Source organism: Neodiprion virginianus, chromosome 4 (genome assembly GCF_021901495.1).
Source record: "Neodiprion virginianus isolate iyNeoVirg1 chromosome 4, iyNeoVirg1.1, whole genome shotgun sequence".
NCBI classification, from domain to species: domain Eukaryota; kingdom Metazoa; phylum Arthropoda; class Insecta; order Hymenoptera; family Diprionidae; genus Neodiprion; species Neodiprion virginianus.
Window position 1 is genome coordinate 41,519,183 of NC_060880.1, and position 27,755 is coordinate 41,546,937.

General features: G+C 38.4%; 2 protein-coding genes across 6 annotated transcripts; one reads left to right on the plus strand and one right to left on the minus strand.

Annotated features, from left to right (window-relative positions):
* The first annotated feature begins 2,292 nt into the window (after positions 1–2,292).
* LOC124304117 (5'-3' exoribonuclease 1) lies at positions 2,293–20,226 on the plus strand. Of its 4 annotated transcripts, none has more exons than XM_046762158.1 (20): positions 2,293–2,543; positions 3,683–4,123; positions 4,292–4,739; positions 4,910–5,160; positions 6,402–6,535; positions 7,620–8,002; positions 9,022–9,317; positions 9,452–9,726; positions 9,817–10,093; positions 10,197–10,472; positions 13,000–13,163; positions 13,263–13,654; positions 13,967–14,370; positions 15,077–15,178; positions 15,252–15,338; positions 15,472–15,492; positions 16,558–16,707; positions 16,981–17,214; positions 17,294–17,767; positions 19,910–20,226. In XM_046762158.1, the coding sequence occupies exons 1-20, from the start codon at positions 2,469–2,471 to the stop codon at positions 20,069–20,071; spliced, it is 5,046 nt and encodes a 1,681-aa protein (XP_046618114.1). In that variant the 5' UTR covers positions 2,293–2,468; the 3' UTR covers positions 20,072–20,226. The 4 variants fall into 4 exon arrangements, with proteins under 4 accessions (XP_046618114.1, XP_046618115.1, XP_046618117.1 ...); XM_046762160.1 differs by lacking the exon at positions 2,293–2,543 and adding an exon at positions 2,866–3,011; XM_046762159.1 differs by lacking the exon at positions 15,472–15,492.
* LOC124304118 (importin-13) lies at positions 5,356–27,539 on the minus strand. 2 transcript variants are annotated; one of them, XM_046762163.1, is made up of 8 exons: positions 27,064–27,539; positions 26,821–26,985; positions 26,442–26,591; positions 24,430–24,686; positions 22,678–24,347; positions 22,449–22,595; positions 21,928–22,052; positions 5,356–5,442 (listed from the first exon to the last, which is right to left on the minus strand). In XM_046762163.1, the coding sequence occupies exons 1-8, from the start codon at positions 27,202–27,204 to the stop codon at positions 5,371–5,373; spliced, it is 2,727 nt and encodes a 908-aa protein (XP_046618119.1). In that variant the 5' UTR covers positions 27,205–27,539; the 3' UTR covers positions 5,356–5,370. The 2 variants fall into 2 exon arrangements, with proteins under 2 accessions (XP_046618119.1, XP_046618118.1); XM_046762162.1 differs by lacking the exon at positions 5,356–5,442 and having other exon boundaries at positions 21,274–22,052; positions 27,064–27,538.
* Positions 27,540–27,755: the final 216 nt, after the last annotated feature.

Here is a 27,755-nt window from a genome sequence, read left to right on the forward strand (position 1 = left end):
CGAAGATCTCGTAACATGGTTTTTAAGCTTTGGTTAGTGAATGTCATAGTTATTTTCATCTAGGGATATTCCAAATAGTTAGACAGTTGTTTTAATTCCTTATGGTTACAAGATTCTCGTACTTCGAGTTTGGTTAGTTGATAAAAGTAACATGCAGTAATAATAGTCGATAAAACATACGGACGTTCCGGTCGGATGTTACACCCTTATGACGCGTACTGTTTGAAAGGCGTATGTTATAATAACCTATTGAAAATCTGCGTAGCATTTCCTTTCGAGTGTACAGCAGAAGGTCTGATCTACATGTAACATCCGACCGGAACGTCCGTATGTTTTATCGACTATTATTACTGCATGTTACTTTTATCAACTAACCAAACTCGAAGTACGAGAATCTTGTAACCATAAGAAATTAAAACAACTGTCTAACTATTTGGAATATCCCTAGATGGAAATAACTATGAAATTCACTAGCCGAGGCTTAAAAACCATGTTACGAGATCTTCGTACTACAGAGAACTATAATACTATTATGCGTTATTATATATCACCATCATATTAACACTATAATTAACTAACACAATTATACCCAATTATTATATAGCACTCAACAATGCCATTTGTGCATTCGGAGCTGAGAGCTATATTATAAGCAACATACGCTTTACTATATAGCCTGGAGTATAGAAGACTGTAAAACCATAGATAAATGCATAACCAATATAATGTAAAGATAGCACTGCTGCAATAACCCATAAAACCAGAGACTGCAAAACCATCAAACCGTGAATGCTAATTACCCAGCATGAACTATACCTTCTTCCGCAACGCCGTATTGTAGGCAACACGCGCAACGTTTTGAAGGCAATGCAGATCTCCAATGTGGAGCCATACAGAGCCTTACCTAGAGAATACATTAGGAAACTTACCGACGAAACGAAAACGTTCTAGAAGCTTCCAAGCCGATTTATATCAATATAAGAATTAACAACTACAGAAGGGAATCATATACAAAAGCACACATGTAAACCTGCTCTAAAGCTATGAATCATCAAATTACTAAATACTCTAAATCTGTTAAGATAGTTATAACACAAACAACTAAGGATATTCGCAGCAGCGCGATTCTAATAATGTTAAACAAATAACAAACTATGTTCATAAACAATTGCTATGGTACTCAACGACAGTAGTCGACTATAATACATATGTAATTCTATATAGATATAGCTATAAAACTAACAAACGACAGGTAACCAGAATGAAATATGGGCTTTGTAACGAACAAGATAGCAAAAACATTAAGAGGTAGACAGGAAGAAGTTAAGTGGCTGAGGGGCACCAGAAAGGGGGCTGGCGCCACAAAAGGGGCTGGCGCCACAAAGGGGGCTGGCGCCACAACGGAAAGCTCACGCAATTCGGAGAACTACGGAACAAAGTCCACGCACCTACACCACCGCACCAAGCAGCGATATACCATACGTAAAAACCTACGATATAGTAATAGCTAAAGAACTAAGATAACAGGCATGTATGCGCGAGGATGTCGTGACCTAATTAGTTCCTAGAAAAAGAGGGGAGGTGCGCAAAGGCGACCAAAAAACTAGAGAGGGGGATCGTTCTGCGCAACGATCGACCCCTATAAAAAGGGCGACCGATCACTCGATCGTCCTCTTGTGTTTCTACCTCCAGATTCGTCATCTAGTTCCGGTACAGTCTCGCGGTAAAATCCTTTAGCCTTTTGCATTAAAACTTTCATACAACGTTACTCTGCCCAAAAGTTTAGCGAGCTTAAAATCCATTTTGTCATATTAAGTTTAAGATCTTACACTGTGTAACTCCGTTTTTGTGACTTTTAAATATCAAAACTTATAAAATAAACCAAACTTAGTCAAAATATCCAAATATTAAAGTCAGTTATTCCGCTAAAACCTCTCACCAATCTACAAGTCATCGCATCCAGAATACTCTCAAAAAGGTAAGCCAAATTAAATCTTTTATCCAACAATTTCTCCCTCTTCGGTTCGTTCGACTAGAGCGACAGAATGCCCGTTGTCCGGTGTATTTCAATACTTAATCGGTAATTGGTGACCCAAACTACTGATGTGAGTCTGGCTGTAGCTGCGTGTGAATGTTTCCGGTGTCTAACATCTGGAGATTTCCACTAGGTACCGTTCCGACGTCACATACAATTGGTTGTATCAGTTACGCATGACGCGCAAAATGAAATACGCTTCATGTGAATGGCGTAACTTCGTTTAAATTACCAGAATCACTACAATATGCAAGTTACGCTCCATGTGGTGGCACCCTAAGCATCTGGTCAGGTGTTACACACGGTTATGTTTCACGTCTTCTACGTGATTATCAATATAAAATACATTTATGTGAACCATCAAAGTAATATTTAAGCGTGCTAACTGTAAGTTTACGATTGATACTAATTTAGCATTACGTGAGGCATAAAAATGGGCGTGCCAAAATTCTTCAGGTATATGAGCGAAAGATATCCATGCCTCAGCGAGGTTGTCAGGGAATATCAGGTGTGTACATACAAGTTTATAATTGAACAATTATGATGCTCTTACGAAATCACAATATCGAACCACATCTACAAATGTACATTAATTATCTCTCGAACGAAATGAATGAGACATAGCTGATCTCATGCTCTCACAAATATCGCAGATCTTATTTTTCAATCAGCCTGTTTTCTAAAAAAAAATTGGTTTGGTCTTAATTTTTGCATACTGGTGATCAGTCCATTTCATACCATGTCCAAATACCGAGATTACAAATACTTGGTTCAATAAACTGGCCCGATACTTGCACACGATTATGATTCATCAATCAGATATCCTTGTTGATTCCAGTCGTGTAACAGCTTATATCGTTTGAAATCTATCGCAGCGATTGAATACTCTGCCGACCTCAGAACATTATCGTAACTAAATCTGTTACTCGACATCGGAGCTAACAAGTCTGTGTCAGGCATGTTGCAGACTTGTCAGGTTAAAGTCTTATAACGTTAACGTAACGGATGAATATTGCAAAATAATTTCTGTTCTGTAAACTAAGGGTTGAGAAAAATTCAATAACCTGTAATAATGTAAAAGACATCTTATAACCGCAACTTTTTTGAAGACATTTTCAGATTTGAAAATGAATATTATTTTGTTCAATTTAGTGCAGATGATACTTGGGCAATATACCATGTATGACATCTAGATAAAATGGCATTAGCCTTCTAAGATTAAAATGTACATGCTAGTAGTGTTTGACGCAGTTCATTGAAAAATGAGTTTTTTGAAACATTCCTTGCATGTGCAATTTTATCGCCGAAAGCCAAATTATTTTGAATGACATAGACTGTCATAATCCAAAAATTTGTGCATGTTCCAAAACATTAAAACAATGAAATTCGTAATTACTTTAATCAGTAAATCATGTAACATAATCAGATCTTTTCATAATTACTCGCAAATGGGCAAAAAACAAGTAGAACAGGCGTAATGTAATTTATTACAAATGGCTGCAACTTATTGTATCTGGGCAGGAATATACTAGGTTTCAATTTTGACCTTGGTAGAGATGTCGGCTATCCAAAGTTTATTCTAAGAGTATATGCCACAGCTTCTGCAAAAAAGCATATCATTTTTCAACAATATCTTTCAATTTTCAGATACCTGAATATGACAACTTATACTTGGATATGAATGGCATTATTCACATATGTTCTCATCCGAATGACTTGGATCCCCACTTTCGTATATCGGAAGAAAAAATATTTCGGGACATATTTCATTATATTGAAATATTGTTTCACATGATTCAACCACAAAAGCTATTTTTTATGGCGGTCGACGGTGTAGCACCACGTGCTAAGATGAATCAACAAAGGGGCCGCAGATTTCGCTCGGCTAAAGAAGCTGAGGTTTTAGAAGCCAAAGCGAAGGAAAAGGGCGAAGTACTTCCGAAGGAGGCACGATTTGACTCCAACTGTATAACACCAGGAACTGTATTCATGACACGTCTTAATGAGCAACTCAAATATTTTGTCACCTACAAAATAACAACGGACAAACTTTGGCAGAAGTGCAAAGTGATACTGAGCGGACATGAGGTTACTGCATACCACTAGCTTTTTCTACAGACTTTCATATCAGGTGTCATGCAAAATAAATACGTCACATCGCGCAACTGTTTTGAAATATATTCAGTTGGAATTCTCATGATTAACTGTTTTCTTTTGACGAGACGTGCTATTTCCTCACCTAAAAATTTATTTCAGACACCAGGTGAAGGAGAGCACAAAATCATGGATTACATTAGATATATTAAATCTCAATCGAATTATGACAGTAACACAAGGCACTGCTTGTACGGTTTGGATGCTGATCTCATAATGCTGGGTCTGTGCACGCATGAACCTCATTTCTCCTTGCTGAGGGAAGAAATAAAGTTTGGAAATAAACAGAAGCGAGTGTCCACCCCTGAGGAAACCACATTTTTTCTTCTTCATTTGTCAGTAATGCGAGAATATATCGAACACGAGTTCTCTTCACTTAAGGATAAACTTTCATTTGACTATGACATTGAGAAAATTATCGATGACTGGGTACTAATGGGTTTCCTGGTTGGAAACGATTTTATTCCAAATTTGCCAAATTTACATATCGCTAACGGTGCCCTGCCAATTTTATACTTGGCTTACATGGAAGTGCTGCCTACCCTGGACGGTTGGTTCAATAATTCTGCTTGCCGGTAGCTTTGATGATTGTTTATCTCAATATGATACTAAATTTTCAGTTCCCTTGATTGACCTCATCGGCTAAAACGGATCTAATAATCAATCATAATCGAGCTTCTTTAATCATATTTGCTGATACAACAATGCAATGTCTTGCAGGGTACATAAACGAGGGCGGTACTTTGAAGTTGGATCGCTTTGAAAAATTAATGGAACGTCTAAGTCGGGTGGATATTGAACAATTTGCAGAGCATTATGCTGATTTAAAATATTTCGAATCCAAGACCGGTCGAAGGCCAAATGAAACGGAAAGGCATACTTCTCACAATTCTGAAGATGCGTCAGAAGCCTCAGCAAAAAATCCGGGAAATAAAGATTTGGAAGATTTAATTAAATCTACCTACAATATGGTATGTAAACATTGTTCTTCGAATGCGCAATCACAAATCGATGCTAATACTTGTAGGGAATGCAGTTTTGCTGCTTATTGTGTTTCATTGTGGGGATTTCATTAGTATTTGCTTAGAACTCTTTTATACGTTGTTGGATCCGCGCGTGTATTTCTTTTGTCCCTGTCAAATTGGACTGAATTTTACGGTTTTCGAATAAAATTTCAGATTTCATTTCTCGATGGCTTGTTCACACCGGGTTCTAACATCTAAACACCGTAAAATTTGCTGGAATATAATGTGCTTTTATTTTACATACGGGTATTAAAAAATGCTGTGAAAAGTTGTATTTTTGATATGCAAGTACTCTGGCCATTTTGAGATTCTTTCTTTTCACCTAAGATAGACTAAAAATATGCTTAACATATATACCAAGTGACAATTGGGATTATTCTTCGTCTAGTGGTTACTAAAAAAAATAAAAAAAAAATTCGAATTGACAAAATTTTGTTAAAAATTACCCACCCACGTCCAAGGAGCTGCATTCATCCAGAGTTGCATGTCGAGTATTTTTCTATAGAACAATTTTTTTTCAGTACATAATTCTTTTTTTTTTTTAATATCAACCAAAGGGAAAACAATCCCACTTTGCCAATCAGGGTGAATATGGGAGGTGCTTTTAAACTTTTAGAAAATGGAAAAAAATGTTCAAATTTCTTTAGTTAATTTGGATTCCTTTTTTTCATAGTCACTGAACAAAGAATAATACAACATTGTCGCTTGAGTCATATGTTGGGCATATTTTTAGCCCATTGTAGAAGTGAAAACCAAGAATTTGAAAATTGGTGGAATTCTTGAAAGATAAATGTACAACTTATGACTATGTTTTTTAATACCATATTGAAATTAGGTAGAAATGTAAGTACAATAGCTCGAAAGAACGTGAAAATATCTATAAAAATCACCATAAACAATTAAGTAGACTGTAGACAAATAAGCTTTCCTCCTCAAACAACGTGGACATGAGCCATGGTAACAGCCTGTTCGTAAACAGCATTTCTATCACGTTTGCTAAGTAGCCAACAGAATCACACAGTGGCCTTTGGCTTGGCTTCGAGACTTATATCTATTAGTAGTACAAAATACATAATAGGGATGAAAATCGGTGACTGTTCAAAAAAGTCGGCCACTTGACGTAAAATGCAAGATATGTATCAATATTATTCCTTTCAACTTTTCAATGTAAATCTATTGTCAAACAGTTTTCGGGCCATTCTGATGAAGAAGAACCATTAGACATGGATGACGATTCGGATAACGAGGTTTATAACATGGAATTTATTCAACACAAGCGTGACTATTATATGAACAAGTTGGAATATGAAAATGTCGATGCGTATGTATATCTGTTTATTTGGAAACATAAATTTGCTGATGATTAATAATAATTTTCTCGGCGTCGTACTAACTCTGAGCCCTGTGTTTAAAATCGGTTATCTTACAAATTTTACAGAATAACAGTGTATTCCCACATATGATACGATTAACGAATGACAGGTCAAATTTCTTTTAATTACGATTCTCTACGCCTAAATTCCTATTCTTATGAAAAACTTTTGAGGAATTCATCTTGAAAATCATGACACTCAAGGTGTGAGAAGAATAGGTAGTCCGATAGTGTCGACGTGTCGGGAATATCCATGGTAAGGGTGTCACTGTGTATTTCCGTTTACCGACAGTACCTGTATATGCTTGGCATATAGGCTCCCATTTCCTCAACTGCAAAGATAATAATACTAATTTTGAGGGTTCTTATACTATGGGGATACTGGATGTAAGCCTTATTTGCATTCCGCAGCTAGCAAGTAAATCATTTTTTTTATAAAAAGCAGTATATTTGATTTAAAGAAATGCCAAGGATACATCTTCCACTTTTAACTTGGGTTTGCACCAAACTAAATCGATGTCGTGGCTGGTGATTTGTTAGGCAAAAAAATATCAGCGCATTACACAGCCTTTCTCCCACTTGACCTCGACTGACTCTAAATCTGGCCGATCCATCTTATTGAAATTGCAAACTTCATCGGATGTTTTCATCTTTATCGCACAGCTCAGTCAAGCAGCGGACGTGAAGTCACTATGCTTTTTCGAACAACTTGACGTGCCATGGCTACTACATGAATAGAAGAATGCCAACCTGACAAAAGATCTTGACATATTGCATTCCGTTATAAACAGTTGTGTGGATCATCTATTCTTCTACAACGATTGAGTGTTCATATTGACGGGTTATAATAAATTAAGGGTGGCTCACAAAAAAGTCGCGTTTCATTATTCCTGCTTAGCAAGTTGACGATCTGTAAACTCGCATGGCAATCAATTATTTGTTATTGGGACCTGTTCTTATACCAATATCAATTATCGTTTCGCGTCAATTGAAACGTGTGGCCATGATGAATAAGTGACTTGTAATATTTCAGAGATGTATTGAAATCGCAAGCGGAATGTTACGTCAGAGCGATTCAGTGGAATCTGAATTATTATTACAACGGGTGTTGCAGTTGGTCGTGGTATTATCCGCATCACTACGCGCCATATATTTCCGATATAAAGGGTTTTAAAGACTTGAAATTGGAATTTGACATGGGCCGACCATTTTTACCTTTTCAACAGCTATTGGCAGTATTGCCAGCGGCCAGTAGATCATTACTGCCAAAACCCTTTGAATCGTTAATGATTGGCGAACAGTCACCGATCATAGATTACTATCCAGCTGAATTCAAAACTGACTTGAATGGGAAACGGCAAGAGTGGGAGGCTGTCGTCCTTATTCCATTCATCGAAGAAACAAGTTTATTGGAAGGTAACCAAAAACCCTTCTATACTTGGAACACAACAATATTATCTGTAGTCCAATTATTCAGCTGATACATTGAACATAAAATGATGGATGTCATTTCTATTCATTGTTGTATTTGTATGCACACAGGGCAGTACACAAAATTTTTTAGAAAGATCAATCACACGCATACTGTAAATATTTGTCGAATCGGACCCCAAGGGTTTATGTTACCATCTCAAGTGACCTAGAGGAGTCCGTGGAGCAAATATTCACAGTAGGCAATATGACGTTTGAGGAAATTGCAGCAAAAGCTGACAGCCTTGATGGTCACCCAGTCTTACATTAGCATACTATTTATAATGCGATGGTCGAAAAGTGGATCCCGTAAATGTCTGTAGCTTGAAAATTGACAATACTCTGACCTTTGGACGGAAACGTATAAAGCTCGCCAACAGTTCTGCCGTTTGTGTGATATGAATTATAATCCGATTTAATTACTACGCAAGTTTAAAATACTGGAATTGATGTGATGGTCTCTAGTCTTTGTACGTCAATGTTTCAGCCACGAAAACCATTGAATCCAAAATTTGATAGAAATGAAATGAACAGGCCATGCATTTCAACAGCTCCTGTCATTTGTAAAGCCAAGTTAACAAACGTCGATAAATTCAGCCTAACAAGAATATTCGTTTTTACTTAAGGCATTATCCCATTCCCAATACACCATACAATTCAAATCCATACCAATTCCCGTTAGGAATTTACCCCCAGGCATTTTTATTGTATGCCGTCGACAACCTCGTTCTCCACTTTGACAAAAGTTTGCAATCGATGCTGAGTGATGCAGTTTCTTGTGAACCATTTTGTAAAAATATTGCTACCGATAGCATTTCTAGAGTGAACCAAACGCGCAAACAATAATCTTACAGTTGTAGATGCAAATATATAATTTTTATGGATATATTCAATAAAATTTGAAATCAATAATTAAATAATTTCCAATACGTAAGCGAATGAAAAACCTCAAAATGTTAAAACAGCAATGGAGCCGTGTTACGCTAAGTTAACACCTGATGAGAAACAACGAAATTCCCATGGGCCGATGTACGTTTATTACCATACCACAGAAGATTTGGGTTTATACGAAGCTCCTCAGTATTTTCCTAAATTATCTACAAATCACGCAAAGCTTAAACTAATCAATCGGGAAGACATTATTGTACCGAGAGAAAAACTAGTAAAGGGATTATGTCCAGGCATAAGACTGGATGTTTACTTCCCAGGATTTCCAACGTTGAAGCACATTAATCACACAGCTGAATTACGCAAAGCCAAGGTACTCAAAATCTTAAGCTTGAGCATTTTCTGTGAAAAGCAAATATCATAGAGATCGTTTTATCACACCGCGACAAATGTTATCTGCTACGTCATACACAATGCGTCTGTGAATATACGTTTTACTTGTTCTAGGTGAAAGTTTTCGAACAAGTGTCACGAGGTGAAAATATGATACTACAAATCGTGCCATCCGATGCACGAAACTTGGCTGACCTGGCCGGCCAAATACTAGGGACGAGTATTTTTGTTTCTTGGCCGCATTTGGTCGAGGCACGTGTTGTGGCTATATCCAATCGTGAGGTGAAATACACTTTGTCAGCTGATCGAAATGAAACTATAGTAAAAGAAGAGATGAGAGGGCCTCTATCCGTCCAATGGAACCAGTCAAAGAGGGCGATTAGCGAAAAGTATGTTCAGCACTTGGGATACATATTATACACTCATAGCGTGTGCTATCATTTCAATTCGCAACGTATCATTAATCGTATCTTTTGTAGTTACATGAACCGGTTGGGAATTGATGTAGGAGAGACGGATGTTTTAGTGCATGCGTGCTTGATGACGGGTAGACGTTATATTTTTGGCACTCAAGGAAAATTGTCCTTGGAAAAACAATGGAGCGACGTACCGTCAGCTTTCGCACTTCAGGCAACCGTCGGTGATATAGCCGTACACGATTCTAGCTTTGTACAGTACAAAAACATTGGGGAAGTATTTACACCAAAGAGCATATGTTTTATGCTGGGACACCCGCATTACGGAGCTATGGGCGAGGTAGGCTGAAAATGCTACGATGAATTAAGTTGATAACGAGTCGTTGTTAAATCTATTTACCTACTAGATGACTAGTTGGCATTAAATCATTACTTTCAAATAGGTCTCGGAAGGTGGTACTAGTACGAAAACTGGCAGAGTCAAGTTAGCCATGTGGATCACCGAGGAGCCAAACTTGGATTTGTTAAAACAATCACAATCAGACGCAAAATCGCGCTACATGCACGGCAGTATAGCGGCTCAAAGACTGGGAATTAATAGCCACTTGCTGAGCCGCATCACCGGTTCTATCTACGTCATGCAAGGGCCAAGAGAGCAATTAGAAAATCCGAAGCGTAACTTGGGACTCAATTTGAAATTTAACAAAAAAAACCAAGAGGTATCCTATCACATTTAAGTTGTTTGATAATAACCCGATAAATTTACCATCAAACCATCGAAAACTGAGTGTGGTATTGCTATTACTTGCAGAATATCGAAAGATTGATTCTTCAAATCACCACAGCTTCTTGACATTTGAATTCTCTGCAGTAGATAAATAGCCCATTTCCAGACACCGCTCGCACACAATCAGTCATACTATACCATTATACGGATCATTGCATTTTGTCCTACATTCATTTATTTTTTTGTTTATTAATTCATTGAGTACATGGGTTTGAACCCATTATACATATAAAGCAATTAATTCCGGTTGGACGTGTAATCAAAAAATATCCGTACGAATAGAAATAGAGACTATAGAAGTGACCGGTCTTACCAAAAATAAATCAGCTTTTTTCGTAAGTGATGATAACTAGTAATCGTGCAGTGACCAGTTTCTAATAGACAGATTTAGTATAAATTTGAGTGAATTGTGGAATATGGCGAAGGAAACACACGGTAGAACTAAAACAATCTTCAACACCAACCGGTCCAGCTAGTAATTAGGTACTACGAATATTGGGGATACTTCGTTTGTAAACCCACAGTTTTATTCTGCACAGTGCTATGAATCTTCCAATAGATCTGCGAAAGAGAGTAACCCAGTCAGAGTTTTCGTTACAGATCATACTGAGTCTCTCAGAGGCCGATCAGCGTTGCGCCTCAATTGATCTGATAGGTGCCCAGAGCTTGAGCTAGGTATAAGTGTCGTTCCCCCAATAGAAATTCGAATATGCTCAGGGCAGAGTCACAATCGACTATGTTATTTAAAATCTTGAAGGTACATACGGTATCTGTATAAGTATTTATTTATTTATTTATTTATTTATTTATAAATTATACGAACTCAAATCCCTTTGTACACGTCAAAATTAAAACCAGTGTAGGTAGCTAGCTAATAAATGTACAATGAAAGTGCATACAGAAATAACAGAAATATAATAGGGGGTGAGGCTAAGTGTTGAGTTTTATGATATATTAAGATTAATTTTCCGGTTTTCTCGTTTAAAAGATTCTAGATTATCTAAAGAACGAATGCTTAGGGATAGCTCATTCGAAATTCGAATAAGGCGATGACTTGTGTTAAAATATAAGTAGTTGCTATATGCTGTTAGGTCTTCGCGAAGTATACGAGGATTCCTAATCGGATAGTCAACAGTTCTTACTACAAACAAATCAGCGATGAAGTCACAACTAAGATCACCATTTAATATTTTAAAAGTAAGAAGATTATCGAAAGTTAAATGCTGAGACTTGATGCTACTTAACTTAAAGCGACGAAGTATGATATGATTTTAATGAGTACAGTCTAACTTATCGCAAAGTCTCTCTGTAATCGTACTCCAATCTCGACATAGATTTGCTCATTTTAAGAGCAACACCATTCAGGAACTCACTCTTTTCGATGAAAAAACTATAAGTTTCATAACACAGCTAGACTAAACAGTGGATGCATAGATCAATGCTGAATGGACTAACATAATGAACAGAGTTACCATCATTTCGGCATACTTGAAATTAATCGTTACTCTTGATATAAAGCACAACTTCTTCAACTCCTTATTCATCACGTAGTTAACATGGTGTATACAGCTCAACCTCTCGTCAAATACAAGTCTGAGATCTTCATTCCGAGTAACATGAGCTAATGGCGATGAGTAGAGCTTATACCCCCAGAATATGCTCTGGAGGATTTCGAAGAACTGATAACGCTACATAAATTTACATATTTTAAATTAAAGACCATTTATTTCATACCAGTCAGAAACACTATCCACGTCGTTTTGCAGGAGCATCGCGTCTTTCGTGGATTTCACAGGTTCATAGATTGTTAAGTCAACTACTAGTAATAAAAACTTAGAATAAAGTATTACCTGGCTCATATCATTAATGTAAATAACAAAAAGGAGCAGTCCGATTTTTTAATTTTTACCTACCGAGTTCTGCTAGATAGGTACGAGTTAATCTATGATCCCCTTAACACATCTTTGAATACCTTGTACATTAGCAAATCATGACTGACACGGTGAAAGGCTTTCACCGTATCTGCGTATATCGAATTAATTTAGGTCATGCTCGTAAACCTATGCATAATATCCTCTACATATACTGTGAGATTAGTTGCAGTGGATCTTTTGTTGGTATAAATCCCGTAATGTTCGAGGATAACAAGTTTGTAAGTAACGATGAATCTTTTTATCACAGCAGTATCAAACAAATCGACGAGTGCACATAGTCTGGAGATAGGCTTATAGTATTTGATATCCGTGTATTGTGCGATCAGGTGAAATAGTTGTATCTACGAATTACAAGTGGAAAAATTATTTCTACAACGCCATCTTCGGTAGAGAAAAATCATTATTTTCTCTCGATCGCTGTTGTGCAAAAATTTTATTCCGCACTCGCAATCGGTACTAAACACTGGATTCGTGAGAATTTTTTATTTCAACGCGATTTTTATAAATCTTTCCAATTTTTTATAGGTGCCAGGTTATACGAAAAAAGTTAACGGCCAGTGGTTATATAGTACAAAGGCTATCGACTTGATACGTGCTTACATGCGAAAATTTCCTTTGTTATTTGAAAAACTGGCAAGTAACGTGACAAATGACATCTACTACGAGGATGAGTTGTTTACAGAACCGGAGTAAGACTGGTTTTTGAAAAATTTATCAATATCAAATTTCAGAAGAATTAAGGATACCATCCCCTGTACCTAAAATATATATGTATCAATGCAATGTAGGTGTATGACGGTGAGTGCTGTATCATCTTGGTTGAAGGAACAACCGTTTTACAACATCGAAAGCTGCAGCTGCGGGACTGAGAGTCTGGATTTTGAAGATATTGAGGAAATAGAAAGAGTGGTGGATGCATTTATTGAATCCCAAAAAAATTCCCCAACCGGGAAGACCGTAATGATGCAAGTCAAGCCACATTTATTGTTCAAGCCTAGTCTTCACATGGGTAACTTCCCTCCCGATGCAACTGCGCAACACAAAATTTATGACAGGGTTGTCAGTGTCAGAGAAAGTTTCACCGTGCCTCTTGGATATAGAGGTACAATTTTTGCAATACAGAGAACAGAAAAGATTTCTGATTTAATGTACGACATTGTATTCGACAAGGAATTCGTAGGTAAGATTTGCATACATTGCTTCATAAACTGCATTATCCTTGTTATTTCAGACGCGTGCATCCGTCACGTTTCACACGCACCGTGTCGTTTTGCGTAAAGTTCCCACGGGGGCTGTTGTAAACAAGCCATCATGTTCATTGTAATGGTCGCACGGCAGGTTCGCCGACGAATTTTGATGACGCATATCAGATTCTGCCGATTTGTTTACCACAGGCTCCCACAGGCACTTTGCACACAATGACACAGTATGAATAAGAAGCCTTTTCAACTTCTAATATGATTTGTGTACGGTTTAATGATTATTATTACAGGAGGTTTATCATTGAATATGTGCTCAGCCAATCGCGGTTATAGGCTAGCTCCTTCAGATTTCATAAACTTGTCCCATGGTTTTCGAGCTGAGAATGTCAAGTCAGGCAAATCGAATGTGGACACATCCGAACCGTCATCGTGGAGGTCGCCTTCGAATTCCCGAAATCATACCTCTCGTTCGAATACGAGTGCCTTTGCCTTGTTCAACAGCCAGGGTGGCCTTGCCCCAGCCTTTGTCAAGGGTGAAATGCAGTTTCCTGTATCACCGATGAAAATAATGAAAAAAAATAGTGATCAAACACAACTCAACCACAAAATTACCGCCGAGACAAATGTCCAGGACAATGTCAACGCACAGAGCAAAGCACGGGGAGCGGTATCGCAGGAGCAATCAAATTCTAAGGTATGAATATGGATGCATATTGTGTAGTAACTGTATAAAGAGATTAGTAACAAGACTTCAAGCTTCCGCATTGAAGTTGGATCAAATGTGAACCAGATATTTTTATCGCTTGACAATCCCGGTATATCACGGGGTCGCCTGTACTCGCATGGCTGGGCCTCCCAGAGAATTCCTATCATTTCATCCGTACCGTGCTAGCAGTCGTCTCTGTGTCAGCGATGCACCTCTCGAGCTTGCCCAATTACATACCCAATGTTCTGACATTACCGTTTACCCACAGGGCATTTCACATTACTTGTCAACACAAAGTTAGCCATTTCATCTCCTTGTCCATAGTTCAGATATTACATGTAATTAATAATCATATTGATTAATGCCCGCATTGTTGTGGGAAATTGTAGCACCTCCGTTCAAAATATACACTTGGGCGATTTTGGACATTTCATCATTGAACGTAGATTTGTACATTTAACAAGGACGACTGGTTTTTTTTTTTATTTCTCGCTGAAATCATGTCCATAACCGCGAGAAGCTCTTAATTACCATTACAAGTTGAATTCTGTCGCTCAAAATATTCAATCTAAGTTCAATGTTTAAACTGGATTACAATTTTTGAAACACTAAAAATTTAATCACAGTGGTTATTAAAAGCTAATAGATACTATAAATGTAGATTCACACCTATATTCATTCGTATTGCACACAGGTTGAAAATGAAACAGCACAGATTGTACAGGATGGTAAGGGTCAATCTTTACAAAGATCATCAGAGTTTCAAGCTCTGTGGAACGAGTTACATCGGTTACAGGTAAGTTTTGTCGCAAGGTGCAACTGTTAATGATACCACTCAAATATCTTACCAGTGATATACGCCTGTTTAGAAGTCCAGTGGTTCAAACAGTCAGCAGAAATTACCAATGACACCAAATACCGAATCGAAGGAAACGCCGAGTACTGTGACCAATTCGGTGGGTTTGATTTTATAGTATAAACTTTACATACAAATTTCGTCTATTCGTCGATGATACGCGACTAACGGTACATATGAAATTGGTCAAAGTAAGTGAAAAATTTAACCATTTCTGTTTGCTACTCAAGCAGCCAAGGGAAGCTCACCTTTGGGTAAATACCAAGACTTAAATAGTGCCGACGTAGGCGGCTTTTCAAGATGCGCTCGACCTCACTCCAAATCTTTCCTAAGCTACCATTTCTCCAAATTTCCTTATATCGTAATATTATTCTAACTAGATGTCGCCGATGTTGGTTTCATTTCTCCATCGTCGTGTCTATTGTTACCGTTTTTAAACTTTGATTTTTCATTTTTATCTATTCAATCAGAGACTTTCACACCAAACGCAGTTTTACTCGAATGAAAGTTCTATAGTAAACAGAATAACGAAACACTTTCATGAAATGCAGAATATTCTATTTGCAACTATAATAAATGCGATGACTGCTTTTTGAATTGTTGCGATCGCGATCAGAGCCAGGATTTTGACTATATGTTTTTTGAAAATTGCACCGGTGAGGTTGGAGCAAAGTTGATCGTATTCGCAGTGATCTCTACAGAGATTCGGAACTAGGTTTCAAGACCTGTTGATTTCAAGCATATCTCAGGGTTGAGTATAGAATACCAGACATGCATGCGACAGTTGAAAACTAGACTTGAACACAAAAGGTCTTGAACCCTACAACAACAATTAGAGTTTTTAAATCTGTCAACCACATTTGGCATTGACAATGTGGTGAAGACAGACACATGTAAATATGTCTATCAGCTAAAATTGGCATAGTCGAAAAATTTATATTGTAAAAAGTGTATTGGGTGAAAAACTGGCAACAACGTCCAGTATTACTTCTGCCTCGGAGAGTGTAGTGAAAAATCGGTAAGGAAATTGAAAGGGGCGTCGGTCGAACATTGGTGGATGCGGCATGCGATGTGCTGTATGCCGGTTCTAGAATTTCACCAATACTAACAAATTGATTAAGACTCTACAGCAACACTCGGAGTTGGAGGTGTCGCATCTTTTGACAGATACAGGAGAGTGTGCACGGAAACAAAATTCGTCCATTTAAATTCTGACGCATGACGTTACATAGTGGATAACCCTGTTACATAGCATAGTTCTTAGTTTCTATTTTAGGTAACAATACCAATTCTCTAACAATAATGATTATGTATGACAGCCTCAAGATCCCAGTGCTTTTTTGAAAGCGATGTTAAAAATCTCAGATGATAATTCGAAAAACAATACTGCATCATCCAACAAACCTCCTGCATTCCCACAATTATCTAAATCTTCAGATGCACCACCTCTGGTACAACAGTTATTCGATGTACGTTTTGGTATACACCCAACACGTTCGGCATTTAATGAAATCTTTGCATCTATCTTTGAACTCGAAATTAGTAAAATTGTTTCGACTAAATTAGACTTTTACAGATATTGTGTGAAGCAACGACTCCTCATAATCGGGTAAAAAAGAATAAGAGGGAAAAATATGTAGAAATTAAAACCTGCACAGATGTTGAGATTTCTTTTCAATGCCAGAATGTGATTTTTCTATCAGGTATTAGCAATTGATTGATAATATAACTGCTTTTTATAGCATGCCAGACAAGTGGAAAATACTAAAAAATCGAACACAGTATCCTATTGTTCGCAACTGTTGACATACTTTCAACTAAAAGGTATGGGCATGCCTCGCTACAGTTATTCACCGAACAAAGAGACTAACTTCGTATGCGCACGTATCTTCTTACCCAATGGAAGAACGTTCGGTGGTGAGTTCTGTCAGAGCAGGGAACTCGCCGCTGAAAGTGCCGCTAAGAGAGCGTATACGGTAAGGAAAACATCATCATTGGAAGAAAAACTCAAGAGTCAATTAAAATTTCTAACGAAATACCGTGCTTCAATTTCAGGAATTGGACTTGAACAATATACCAGACCCAGGTGTCAATATATTACCTACGCCTCCTCAGCAGTGGTACAACACTCGTCACAGGGCAATACATCCACAAAATATTCGACCAATCATAAACGGTCCACCTCCAATGCCACCAATGATGGTGCCAAATCCGTTTATGAGCGTATTCAATGGTAGTTCAAATGTACCGCAAAGTCCAAATAATTCGAGTTTGTTGCCAACATTTTCTCAGACCAGACCTCAGCAAAGACCTCATCCTGGTACTGGAAATAGTTCCAAGAATTGGAGAACCGAAAATAACAAGTCTGAGCAGAGAAAAACTGCCGCTTTTGTACCGCTACAAGCACAGAAACAGCATCGCAGTGCAAACCCAAGAAATATAACCGGTACTGCAAACTTGATTGACAACTTGCACCGCAAGCAACAAGAGAGGAAAGAAACTGAAACTAATGAAGAAACCACATCAAAGGTTCGATACAGCATTTATCATTAAATATTTGTGTAATTTAGTATTTCGCCAGCAACTAAAAAAAAGAAAAAAAAAACAACATTATTCTAGGTGAATACACAGAGCGTTCTAAGATATCTCAATCTCGCCATTACCTTCAGCATTTTCAATTCCATTCTCCTTGTGGTATATTTCAAGGTTTCATAAAGGACATCACCCGCCAAGTATTACATTTCAAAAAAGAAATTAGCACAGTAGCGATCAGTCGATTATGAAAATCACCGATAGCAGTAATCAACTTTTATGAAAATCATATAGTATGCTTTTAGCGAGTGAACAAAAATGTTGATCCCAGAGCGAAGATACAATAAATTGATAACTAAGTAGGAAAAAAAATTCTATTCCAATAACAGATAAATCAAGAAAACAATCAGCCAACAAAGGGAAATCTCTGGCATGGGAATTTTGCAGTTCATTTTCAAATCACGATGAAAGACATTTTCTTGTTAATCTTTTCAGGTTCTCCCCCGGTTTTGGTGGGATTTCTGAATTCATATTAATTTGCTAGCATCTCTCGAAAAAATATCTGCGCCGTAAGCTCAATTTTTTTCTCCTTTATTTTTTCAGAATGAATTCACCTGGTAAATATCACGAAAATTAATAATGGCTAACTGTGATTTCACTAATCGAACGATTACTAGTTCACTTTGGTTGAGTTTAGGGTCATTACATTCTCTGTTTCTTACAATATTCTTGATACCCCTAATAGACCTTTCAAGAGTATCAGCGGGTTTTGGTTCGACTATCATGTGGTGGTTAATGCTGTATATATATATATATATATATATGTGGGTTACAACATAACGTGATATTTTTGTTTTGTATTGTTTGGAAGCTGGGGAGTGGCAGGGAAAGGAATGAGAGACCATCATACTTCCTTGCTCTCTATCTAATCAAATACAAATGTGATGTTTTGTTACTATTCGTTTGTGCATATTACAGTAACGGGTATCTAAACATATGTGTATTCATTCGATTATGTTGTCATAATAATTTCTACCGTGTTCGAGTATCCACTTTTTGAGTTCAATTTTTAATGTTTGAAAGCTACTATTTCGTAAATCTATCAAGATTTCGTGTATTATGAAATGTAATCTGCTTGTTGTGTTGATCTCAGTTTCTCTATGTGTAGCTCGCTGTTAGTCACTGATCTTCTCATATTGCATTGACGCTTGATTGTTCTTTTTCTTTGGGCGTTTACGTTCTTATGTACTATACTCGATAATTTTTTTATAACTGTCTGTCTTGCGACCAGGTGTCCAGATTATGCCACGAGTATTTCAACTGGTTAGTCAATACTTGTTTCTGCTTAAATTGAAACCTTGCAAACCTCAAGTTTTTTAGCACCCCATAACATACTAAGAGGGAAATGAAATTAAAAACGGCGAGGGCCATGGCCAGGTCAGGAAAGTATTTCGGTTAGTCAATCCTTAAATATATGACGCGCATAAAAACGTAAAACAGTAATTGTCCTGCAGTTCAAAGGATTGATCGAAATGGAGGGCCCCAATTTAATCGATCCAATGCCAATATCGCCAAAGGCAAACGATAGTTCGTCCTGTGGGTTGCAAGGAAGTTGATTGCTTGCATTTAGAGTGAACATTTTCGTCTTCTCCCATAGATAGGAACACGTTTACGTGTGTAGTTGTGAAAAATGTTCAAGTTTTACATAAATTTAATTGCTAACTGAAAACTAACCCATTGGCTACCGATATGCTTGCTAACGTTGTTTGACCATACAATTCCGTTGTTGGTCTCATTTTTGACACAGGTTTACTATATGTTCAGAAAAATTGTGACGAGAAAAAAAAAACCTTCATTTACTTTTTAACCGTCATCGCGAGTCAAGATCAATATATGCTAGCGGATCATGTCCAACCGTTATCTGGATGAATGTAGTTGCCCTTGGTGCTCCGTAAATTACCGTGTCGACTATGGATTATGACCGTTAAGTTATGGTTTTATGTCCACCTAAAATGATTGCCCACCCCCCCGAGCCTATAATCATATTTTGCGGACGGTTTAAACATGTGCAGCCTTGCTGTCAGTTTCTCTTTTCTATTGTAATTGTTGGTTTTCACACATTGAATTCTCTGAATCCAGGTAACCGGATCAAAAACAACAGACACTCCAAGGCCACAAAATATACAAAATGGGCTCCAGAATCCACTGAAACATCAACAAAAATCGGCAAAGCAGAGGAGATCGCGAATTGCTGCCAATTTTGGCTCTGTTTCAGTTGCTAATGGAGCCGGATCAAAATAACGGAAATAATATACGAGTGACAGACATTGAGAAGCAGTTCAATTCTTTGGGTCTCATTCATCGTGTGTATAGTTGTAAGACAAAATATATTGAATTATTTACATGGCTGGTATGTCAGATTTCTTCTGTCAAACGATTAATAATACTTTACAATATTTGTGTTTTTTAAGAATGTCTTAAAAGTAAGGTACGTTGTTCCTTAAAATTATTCAGTTCACTCACAATTCAGTATGCGGGTTGTCCAAAGTGTGTATAATAGTTCGGTATTCGGCGATCTGAAGTGTATACAAGATCATCAGTATATGACGCATGCACAATCCTTACGTTCAGGTTACGGTTATTTGAATGATTCTTTTTCATGCATACACCCGTGAACTCTTGGGACAACAATTGGCAACAATAATAACGGCGCGCGCATGATACGGCAATTACACGCAACCATTGAAATGGGAATTATTGAATCCAAATTGTTTATAGTTAATATATTAGTTGAACGAATTGCGATCGTTTTTAGTCATTAGACATTATTAGACGATTTACGATTTTCGCGAATCAAATAGCAAGTCGACTGGTACATAAAGATATTTATGGAGGAAACTGCTCTGCAACTTGTGCATAACGAAAAAAGTTGATTGATTTAGAGCCTGATAATTGAGGCTATTAAATATCGAACGAACATATACCAGGGCAGAGAACCGATGTAGCGGAAATCAGTTCTACCCGGCCATGCAGTTCGAGTTCTACTGAATCAAATTTAAAGAAATATGATCCCACGTGCGGCCGTTCGGCAAATGAAAATTAGAGTCGATCATACAAATTCGTTATTAGCGATTCAGTTTTCCGAATAAAAAGTTATCTCTAAATTTTTGTTCGACCCTGGCTCGCCGATTGCGGTCACTATTTTATATTCACTGCGAATGCAATAGATGACCGCGGCAGAAGCCAGAAATTTCTTTTGTAAAACTGGATTACGCAAAATTGGCACCTACTGTACCAATTCCCCGGAAAATTGATAAAAATTTACACCCCCCAAGTACCCATATTTCACTGTACAACCGACGGTAATTACATGGTTGTGTTCGAGGTTTTGGCTCATGATTCTATTGCTCTTGGCCTTGGAAAAGAGTTGGTCAAGCTCGGAAAACGACGGTATTTCTGTAATTGGATCGATTTTCTTTGGTAAAAATTATTAAATCAGGAGCTAATATTTACTATATAGTATATTTGCAAAATATATCGCTCAGGCGTACAGATGTAATTATAACTGGGGACAACAGTTGTTTTTTCAACAGGATCGCACAACCAAAACACATGTCAATTTATTCGCCAAACTAGTTGGCCGGATCTCATAATTGTGTGCAGATCCATATAGCCAGATGAGTTTTCTTCGTCCATACAAATTAATTAGGATAATATATCATGTATAACTGTCAAATTGGCCGGGCTAATTGAATAGCCGATGCTGTAATCGTTGAATAAGAAGTCATATTCTGAACATATTTATGAATCAGGTACTAGACTTTATCCACGCTTCAGAGTTATATAGAACAGAAATGATGCGTGTTGAAACAACTTGTCCAATCTCACAGCAAACAGACCCAAACAATGTCACGATTTGAATCAGCAGATACAGCATGGTATAACAATGACAATAATCTCAATTTTACTGATCATTCTTACTACTTAGTTGCTGTATGACGTTTGAAATGAAATAATTTCAAGCTTCATTGAATCAATCCGGGAGTCGATTGGCGACAAACCAAACCAAAATCTTTAAGTATGTCGCATAAGCGTCCTTTATTGCGTCGTACGCGCAGCACGTCCCGTATGAACATATCCTTTCGTTCTTGGCTAACCGGAGGAGCGTTTGCATTCGACAAAGCCACTCGAAGCCACTGGGTAGTCCACTGGTGGTAAGAAATACATAATTCTAGAAGAACTTCTGCGTGAGGCTCCAGGCTACAGCGTGCGACATCTCCACCTGTCGTATACATTGAATAATTATCAACCGGCGGATTAAAAATCATGTACGTTATTACATCATAATGATAATAATCACGGTGGCAGGGGGACGGGGCGGGAAGGGGAGGGGAGGGGTATGCACGTCCTCATAACAGGCACATTTCAAGAAGGGTCCGGTGCCTAGTAGGGCAGAAAACCATGATACATTGCGTAACATACAATTGAATAATGAAATTTGATGACTTGTTCCGGAATAGTTCATTGGTTGGCTTCAGTATTTTCAATCGCCTGGAGTAATTATTGTTCAGACCGCTCTGCACATGGATAATGATTGAACTGTTGGGAACGATTAGGATCGCACTCTTTGAGTGGCTGTATAATAGTTTAAATCATAAAAAATAGCTGATTCTCGTACCAACGCAACGAAGAATCGTACAAACTAGTTCCTGACCAAAGGTCTCGATGAACGTTTTTAAATGTGGGCATTGTCCAATGGCGTGACTAAGAAAACTCCCAGCAGCTTTGGCGATTCCCACCTCAGGAAGAGACAAGCACGCAATTCCTGAAATAGTGTTAACGGTGATGTATCTTTGGTACAAATTCGGTCCACCGCATAAATTCACGGGTATCAAATATTTGCTCACCACATCGTAAGGTTTCAGGAATTTGTTGCGGGATGTCGAGTAGCAATTGAGAAGTTTTCTTGCATATTTGCGCAAGCAGAACAAGATACGCCTGCAGCAAGTCCGACAGATCGGACAGGTTACCTCCAGCTGTTTGTATTGCGGCAACTCCGTTTAAAGTGTAACCGTTCAACTCAGCAAAAACTGGTGCGATAATGCTGCAAGAATCTCTGCCTAGCGCTAAAACTAGCTGACGTAATAAATTTAGAGCCGCCGGGTGAGGAGTCGTCTTGTAAGAGGTAGTGAGTAGCAGAAGCAGAGGGCGTGCCTCGGCTTTTGGGTGAGGAAGGGACGAAAGAGATTTTTGCACACAGATGTGCATAGCTTCCAGAGTCATGTAATCTTTTCCCCATTCGCTGTCTGTGACAATCCGATTGAATAACGGCACCAACCCGTCTAGCACCGCTTTACCAACATGGCCCTCCAATGTTGAGAACAAGGTTGTCGCCATTTTCAATTGATTAACAACGGAACCTCGAGCCTTGGACGGCGGCAGCTGCAACAACTCGTGCAATCGCCTCACGCAGGGACCAAGGGTAGAATCAAGATGTTGAAGTTGAAGATCCGTAGAAGGTAACGAGTTTAACAACTTTCCAGCAGCGTACATTAGTCGAAGACCTACACAACCCCCGGGTGGCACGTTTGGCAATGTGCACCCAATAGTTTCGAGTACCGACGGAGCCAACGGTGCCAGGTGTGGGCCACATTCTCGAGCCAAGTCTTTCAACGCCATGCTAGCTGCTGTAGCGGTAACGGGACCCTGGGCTAATCCCAATGCGACTAGTCTCAGGCATCCCTCCAGCCACGGGTCGGGATGCTCTCCAATCCATTCTGCATAAGCACCAATCGCCGTACAAGCACTGGAAAGTACTTCGCCGGGATATCTGTGATAGGGTATTTCTGACAAGACAATGCTGAGGAGAGGTGGTATATAGCGCCTCTCGTGAGACTCGATGCTGCCCGACAAAGCTTTGAAAGCGTGCAGCGTGGATTCAACTTGATTCCATTCATCGAAATTGTCCGGAGGTTGACTCAGCCTTTGACCTAGTAGCTCTAGCAGTTCTACACCCAGTACGTTGTAGCAATAGGCCAGAGTATCGGCAGCATCTTGTCTGTAACATCTGAGAAGCTCTCTGTCGTCTTCGTCCCCGGCTTCCACCGCTGACAAGGGAAGCGTAGCTTTGCGCAATAAAGCCTGGGCGAGACGGGCATATACCGGTTTTAAAGCCAGCAATGCCCGAGCTTCAACCGGTGGATCCAGGACGTAAAAGTCGTCCTGCAGGCTGTACCAGAATCCAAATGGTATACAGCTGCTTCTTTCTTCCGTGGGATAGCGACCGGGCAGCTCTGAACACTCCAGTAACAGCTCAACCAGCTGTTTTGCAGCCCATTTCTTTTTTTCATCACCCTCTCCGCTCAAGGCCAAAAGAAACGTCCGACTATGCGCATGACCAAATGTTCCAAGTATATCATAAAAAGCTTGACCGCATTCTTGACGGACCGACCATATCAACCCCTCCGTCCATTCCCATAACAAAACAGGCGTACTGACCAAAGCCGGGTTTCTCAGCGTCAGATTTAAACATTCTTGAACAACCTCCCATCCACTACTGGCTTCCAAATCAATTTCTCTGGGAAAATATGGATAACGAGGATGTCAATTTTGACAGAACTGTTATCACAGTGTAAATGATGTATCAAACGACGCCATACCTCCGGGGTGCATAATGCAAGGCAGCTTGTAGAAAATGCTTGAATAAATGACTCGTTGCTTCAAGAGGAATCTCACCCAGTTTCAGCCAAGACAATGCACATTCCAGTCCAAGGAGAAATATTTTTTGGTTGTTTCTCCCAGCTACAACGTGATCCAAGTTTGAAAATACATCTAGAAGTAGCAGGGCAACTCTTTGCCAGCTGGCTATGAGGCTTTGCCTAATCTTTGTCTTCGTCGTACCGTGACAATTTTCAAACTGACAGAAATAGAAAAACATAGAATAAAAATATCAGCATACGATACGGTATTGTGCCGAAAGAATAGTACCTACTTACACAAGCGAATCATGAATACTTATAATCTGGCAGTGCACACGTGCCTGTCAATGCCGTGTCTAGTAGGAACAAGTTAACCCGATTGCAAATCATGCCACCAACGTATCCAATGATGTGAGCTTGATTCTGGTACTTGTGTAAATATGCACTCTTCTCACAATCGTCGATCATTGAAACAGAGCAACATCGTATTCTCTACAATTTAATAAAGTAAATATATATTTTCTGCTTCAGCAAGGATCAATCGTCAGGCTCTATCGGAAATACAAGTAGTTGTATTTTGAGAAAACTACGTAATTGTACATCGTATCATATATCTATGTCAAGGCAGCATTTGTGGAGAGAACACGTGGCTTACGTGGGAAATCGTTTTGCATTCTCAGTCCTTAATAAAAGAGAGAGTAAAAGGAAAAGCGTTCCGAGGAAAGTTGGTGTTCTTAAAGTGCCGTTGGTGAAAAACTGTGTTAAAGTATTTTACGTCAAAGAGATTTAGCATGCTTGACTGATAACTATGGCTACTGGCTTCAGATGCACATGTTCGATACTCAGGGCCGAATTAGCCAATACGCTGAGTAGGCCATAGCCTAGGGCGGCACAAATCGGGGGGCGGCAAAACTTAGGAGCGACATGTTTTTTAAGTAGCAAGTAAATATGGTTCAGGGAAATAGCTGACCTCCACATAAATGGAAACGCATTTAATAGAGTTTTTCGAAAAATCAGAGAACTTTTAAAGCCAATGCAAAAAAAAAAAATCCTAAAAAATAATTAATCGACTGAACACATTCGTATACTCATTACAAACATTTCTTATATTTTAGATAAATTAAAGGGTGAAATTATTACCAACGAGAGTTGATTCCGGTTTCAAATGCGAAATCGACAGCGTAATAAAATGATAAATTAATGAAGTAGGGCAATGTTAATTTTTGAATCGTACTTTCCGCTTTGTCTTTCAATTTTACGGAGCAACGGAAAATATTCTTCCAAATTATGTAAAAAAAATCTACGTGAAATGTGAATGAGTTCGGAAAATATATAGACACAATTACCGTACATGGAAAAATGAAAAATTAATCGTCGTTACTTCAGCTTTGCATCTCTGTGACTAAAAATACATTTCGAAAAGACTGAATAGCGTACAAAAATATTTCAATTGGAACAGAGATAGTATTAGTCAATATTTTTCTTCACAACCGTTAATATCAATCACTAATTCTATTAACTCTTCGCAGCTTATACATTGTACAGTCGATGAATTTCAATTGATTATTGCTATCAACACTTTTCAGAAATGATTAGATCGTACTATTTCTGGTATATTTCGAATAAGTTTGTTATTCATTCAATCTTTTTAACATGTATTTTCAGTAACAAAAATGCAAAACTTAGCTACGTAAGTTCTTCTTTTTTTTTTAATTTTTGATGTACGGTAGCCCTCTCTGAATATTTGTTGGTCGCATCCCCATTTTACACAGATTTTTTCACATTATTTGGAACAATATATACGGTTGCTTCGCAAAATTAAAAATAAAATTTGATAAAAACTGATAATAATCATTTTCGATCTATCAAGTATTTTATTTCATTTCACCGAACCTACGCTGTGTTAAAAGGGCAGCTTTTGTGCACAAGCCTAGGGCGACGGTTAGGCTTAATCCGCCACTGTGGATACTTACCTCCACAGGAAGAGCGGAAAGAACTCTTAGTAGGAGATCCAACATTAAAGGAGTATCACAAGACAAATTGCTGATTACATCTTCAACCAAGCTTTTACTCTCCTTTCTTCCTTCCTCCGATGCTTGAATATTAATGAGAACCACGGCCAGCTGAAGTTATTAAATATATTGTTCAATGTTCCTTACTCAACAAAGTTGCCCTGCAGATTAGTGCGATAAATTTCACTTAGGGCTCTTATTCTAGAACATTATCGCCAGGGATGAAAGGGATTTTCCATTTGAAGCAAATTTTTGATAGAACTAAACAACGCGTCCCATCTGTGTCACCAGTGATACAAGTTAACCGAACAATCCGTTGGGTATATCGAGAGGACCTTACCGCTTGACACAGTTTGGAAAGCACCAACATCGGGGCTTCTGTTTTCTTGATGCCATCGAGCAGGCGATCCTTCAGTACCAAATATTCATTTTTTGGAACTTGATCCCATTGTTTAGTTAGTTTCGAGTATAGGGTTGTGGCACCAAAACATTGTACTTCCCAGCTCTGGATTGTTGGAAGTAATGCAATGACCCATATGTTATTTGATGACACACAAGGAAATTCTGTTATGTAAATATTCACCTTGGTCGGTTCGATCAAGTCCCAAACAAAACTCCAAGCCTCGAAGGATGCCTGTATCTGTAAGAGCCATGAATGAGTTTCACTGGTTCCAGTCGCGTAGAATCGCATTACAGCCTCTTCTACTGTGAGTGCACGATCCATTTCACTTCAATTGCAGCACAATTTCGTAAGACAGGTTACTAATTACTTCCAATGAAAATCACTCCCAAAATTAATGGTTATGACATGGCTTATTCTAGGTTGTGGGGGAGGTTCATAGAGACTTCTATAACAACTGAACATCATCGGCAAAGGGTGACAGATGCTTCAGCGGTTACTCAACTGTATTTGGTACGCATTGTTTTCGATCATACTCAAATATCCTTTAAGGATACCCGTCATACCAAGGATCAACCTAACCTAACCTAACCTAACCCATTTACTTCTTTTTCCTTTTTAGGCCGTTAAGCTCGGTCCAAGCCACGAAGTAATACTAAGGAGACCGAACACCGCATGTAAAAGTAGTATCATTTTATTGCACGAAAATCGCAAAGTGCACAGCAGCGGGATTCTGTAACTCTCTACCGACAATTATCGCTGTCGCTAGCTAGCGACAGTTGTCGCTTGCATCGACGATGCTAGCGACGTAGTGTAACATCCGAACGGAACGTCCGTATGTTTTATCGACTATTGTTACTGCATGCGGAGATGAG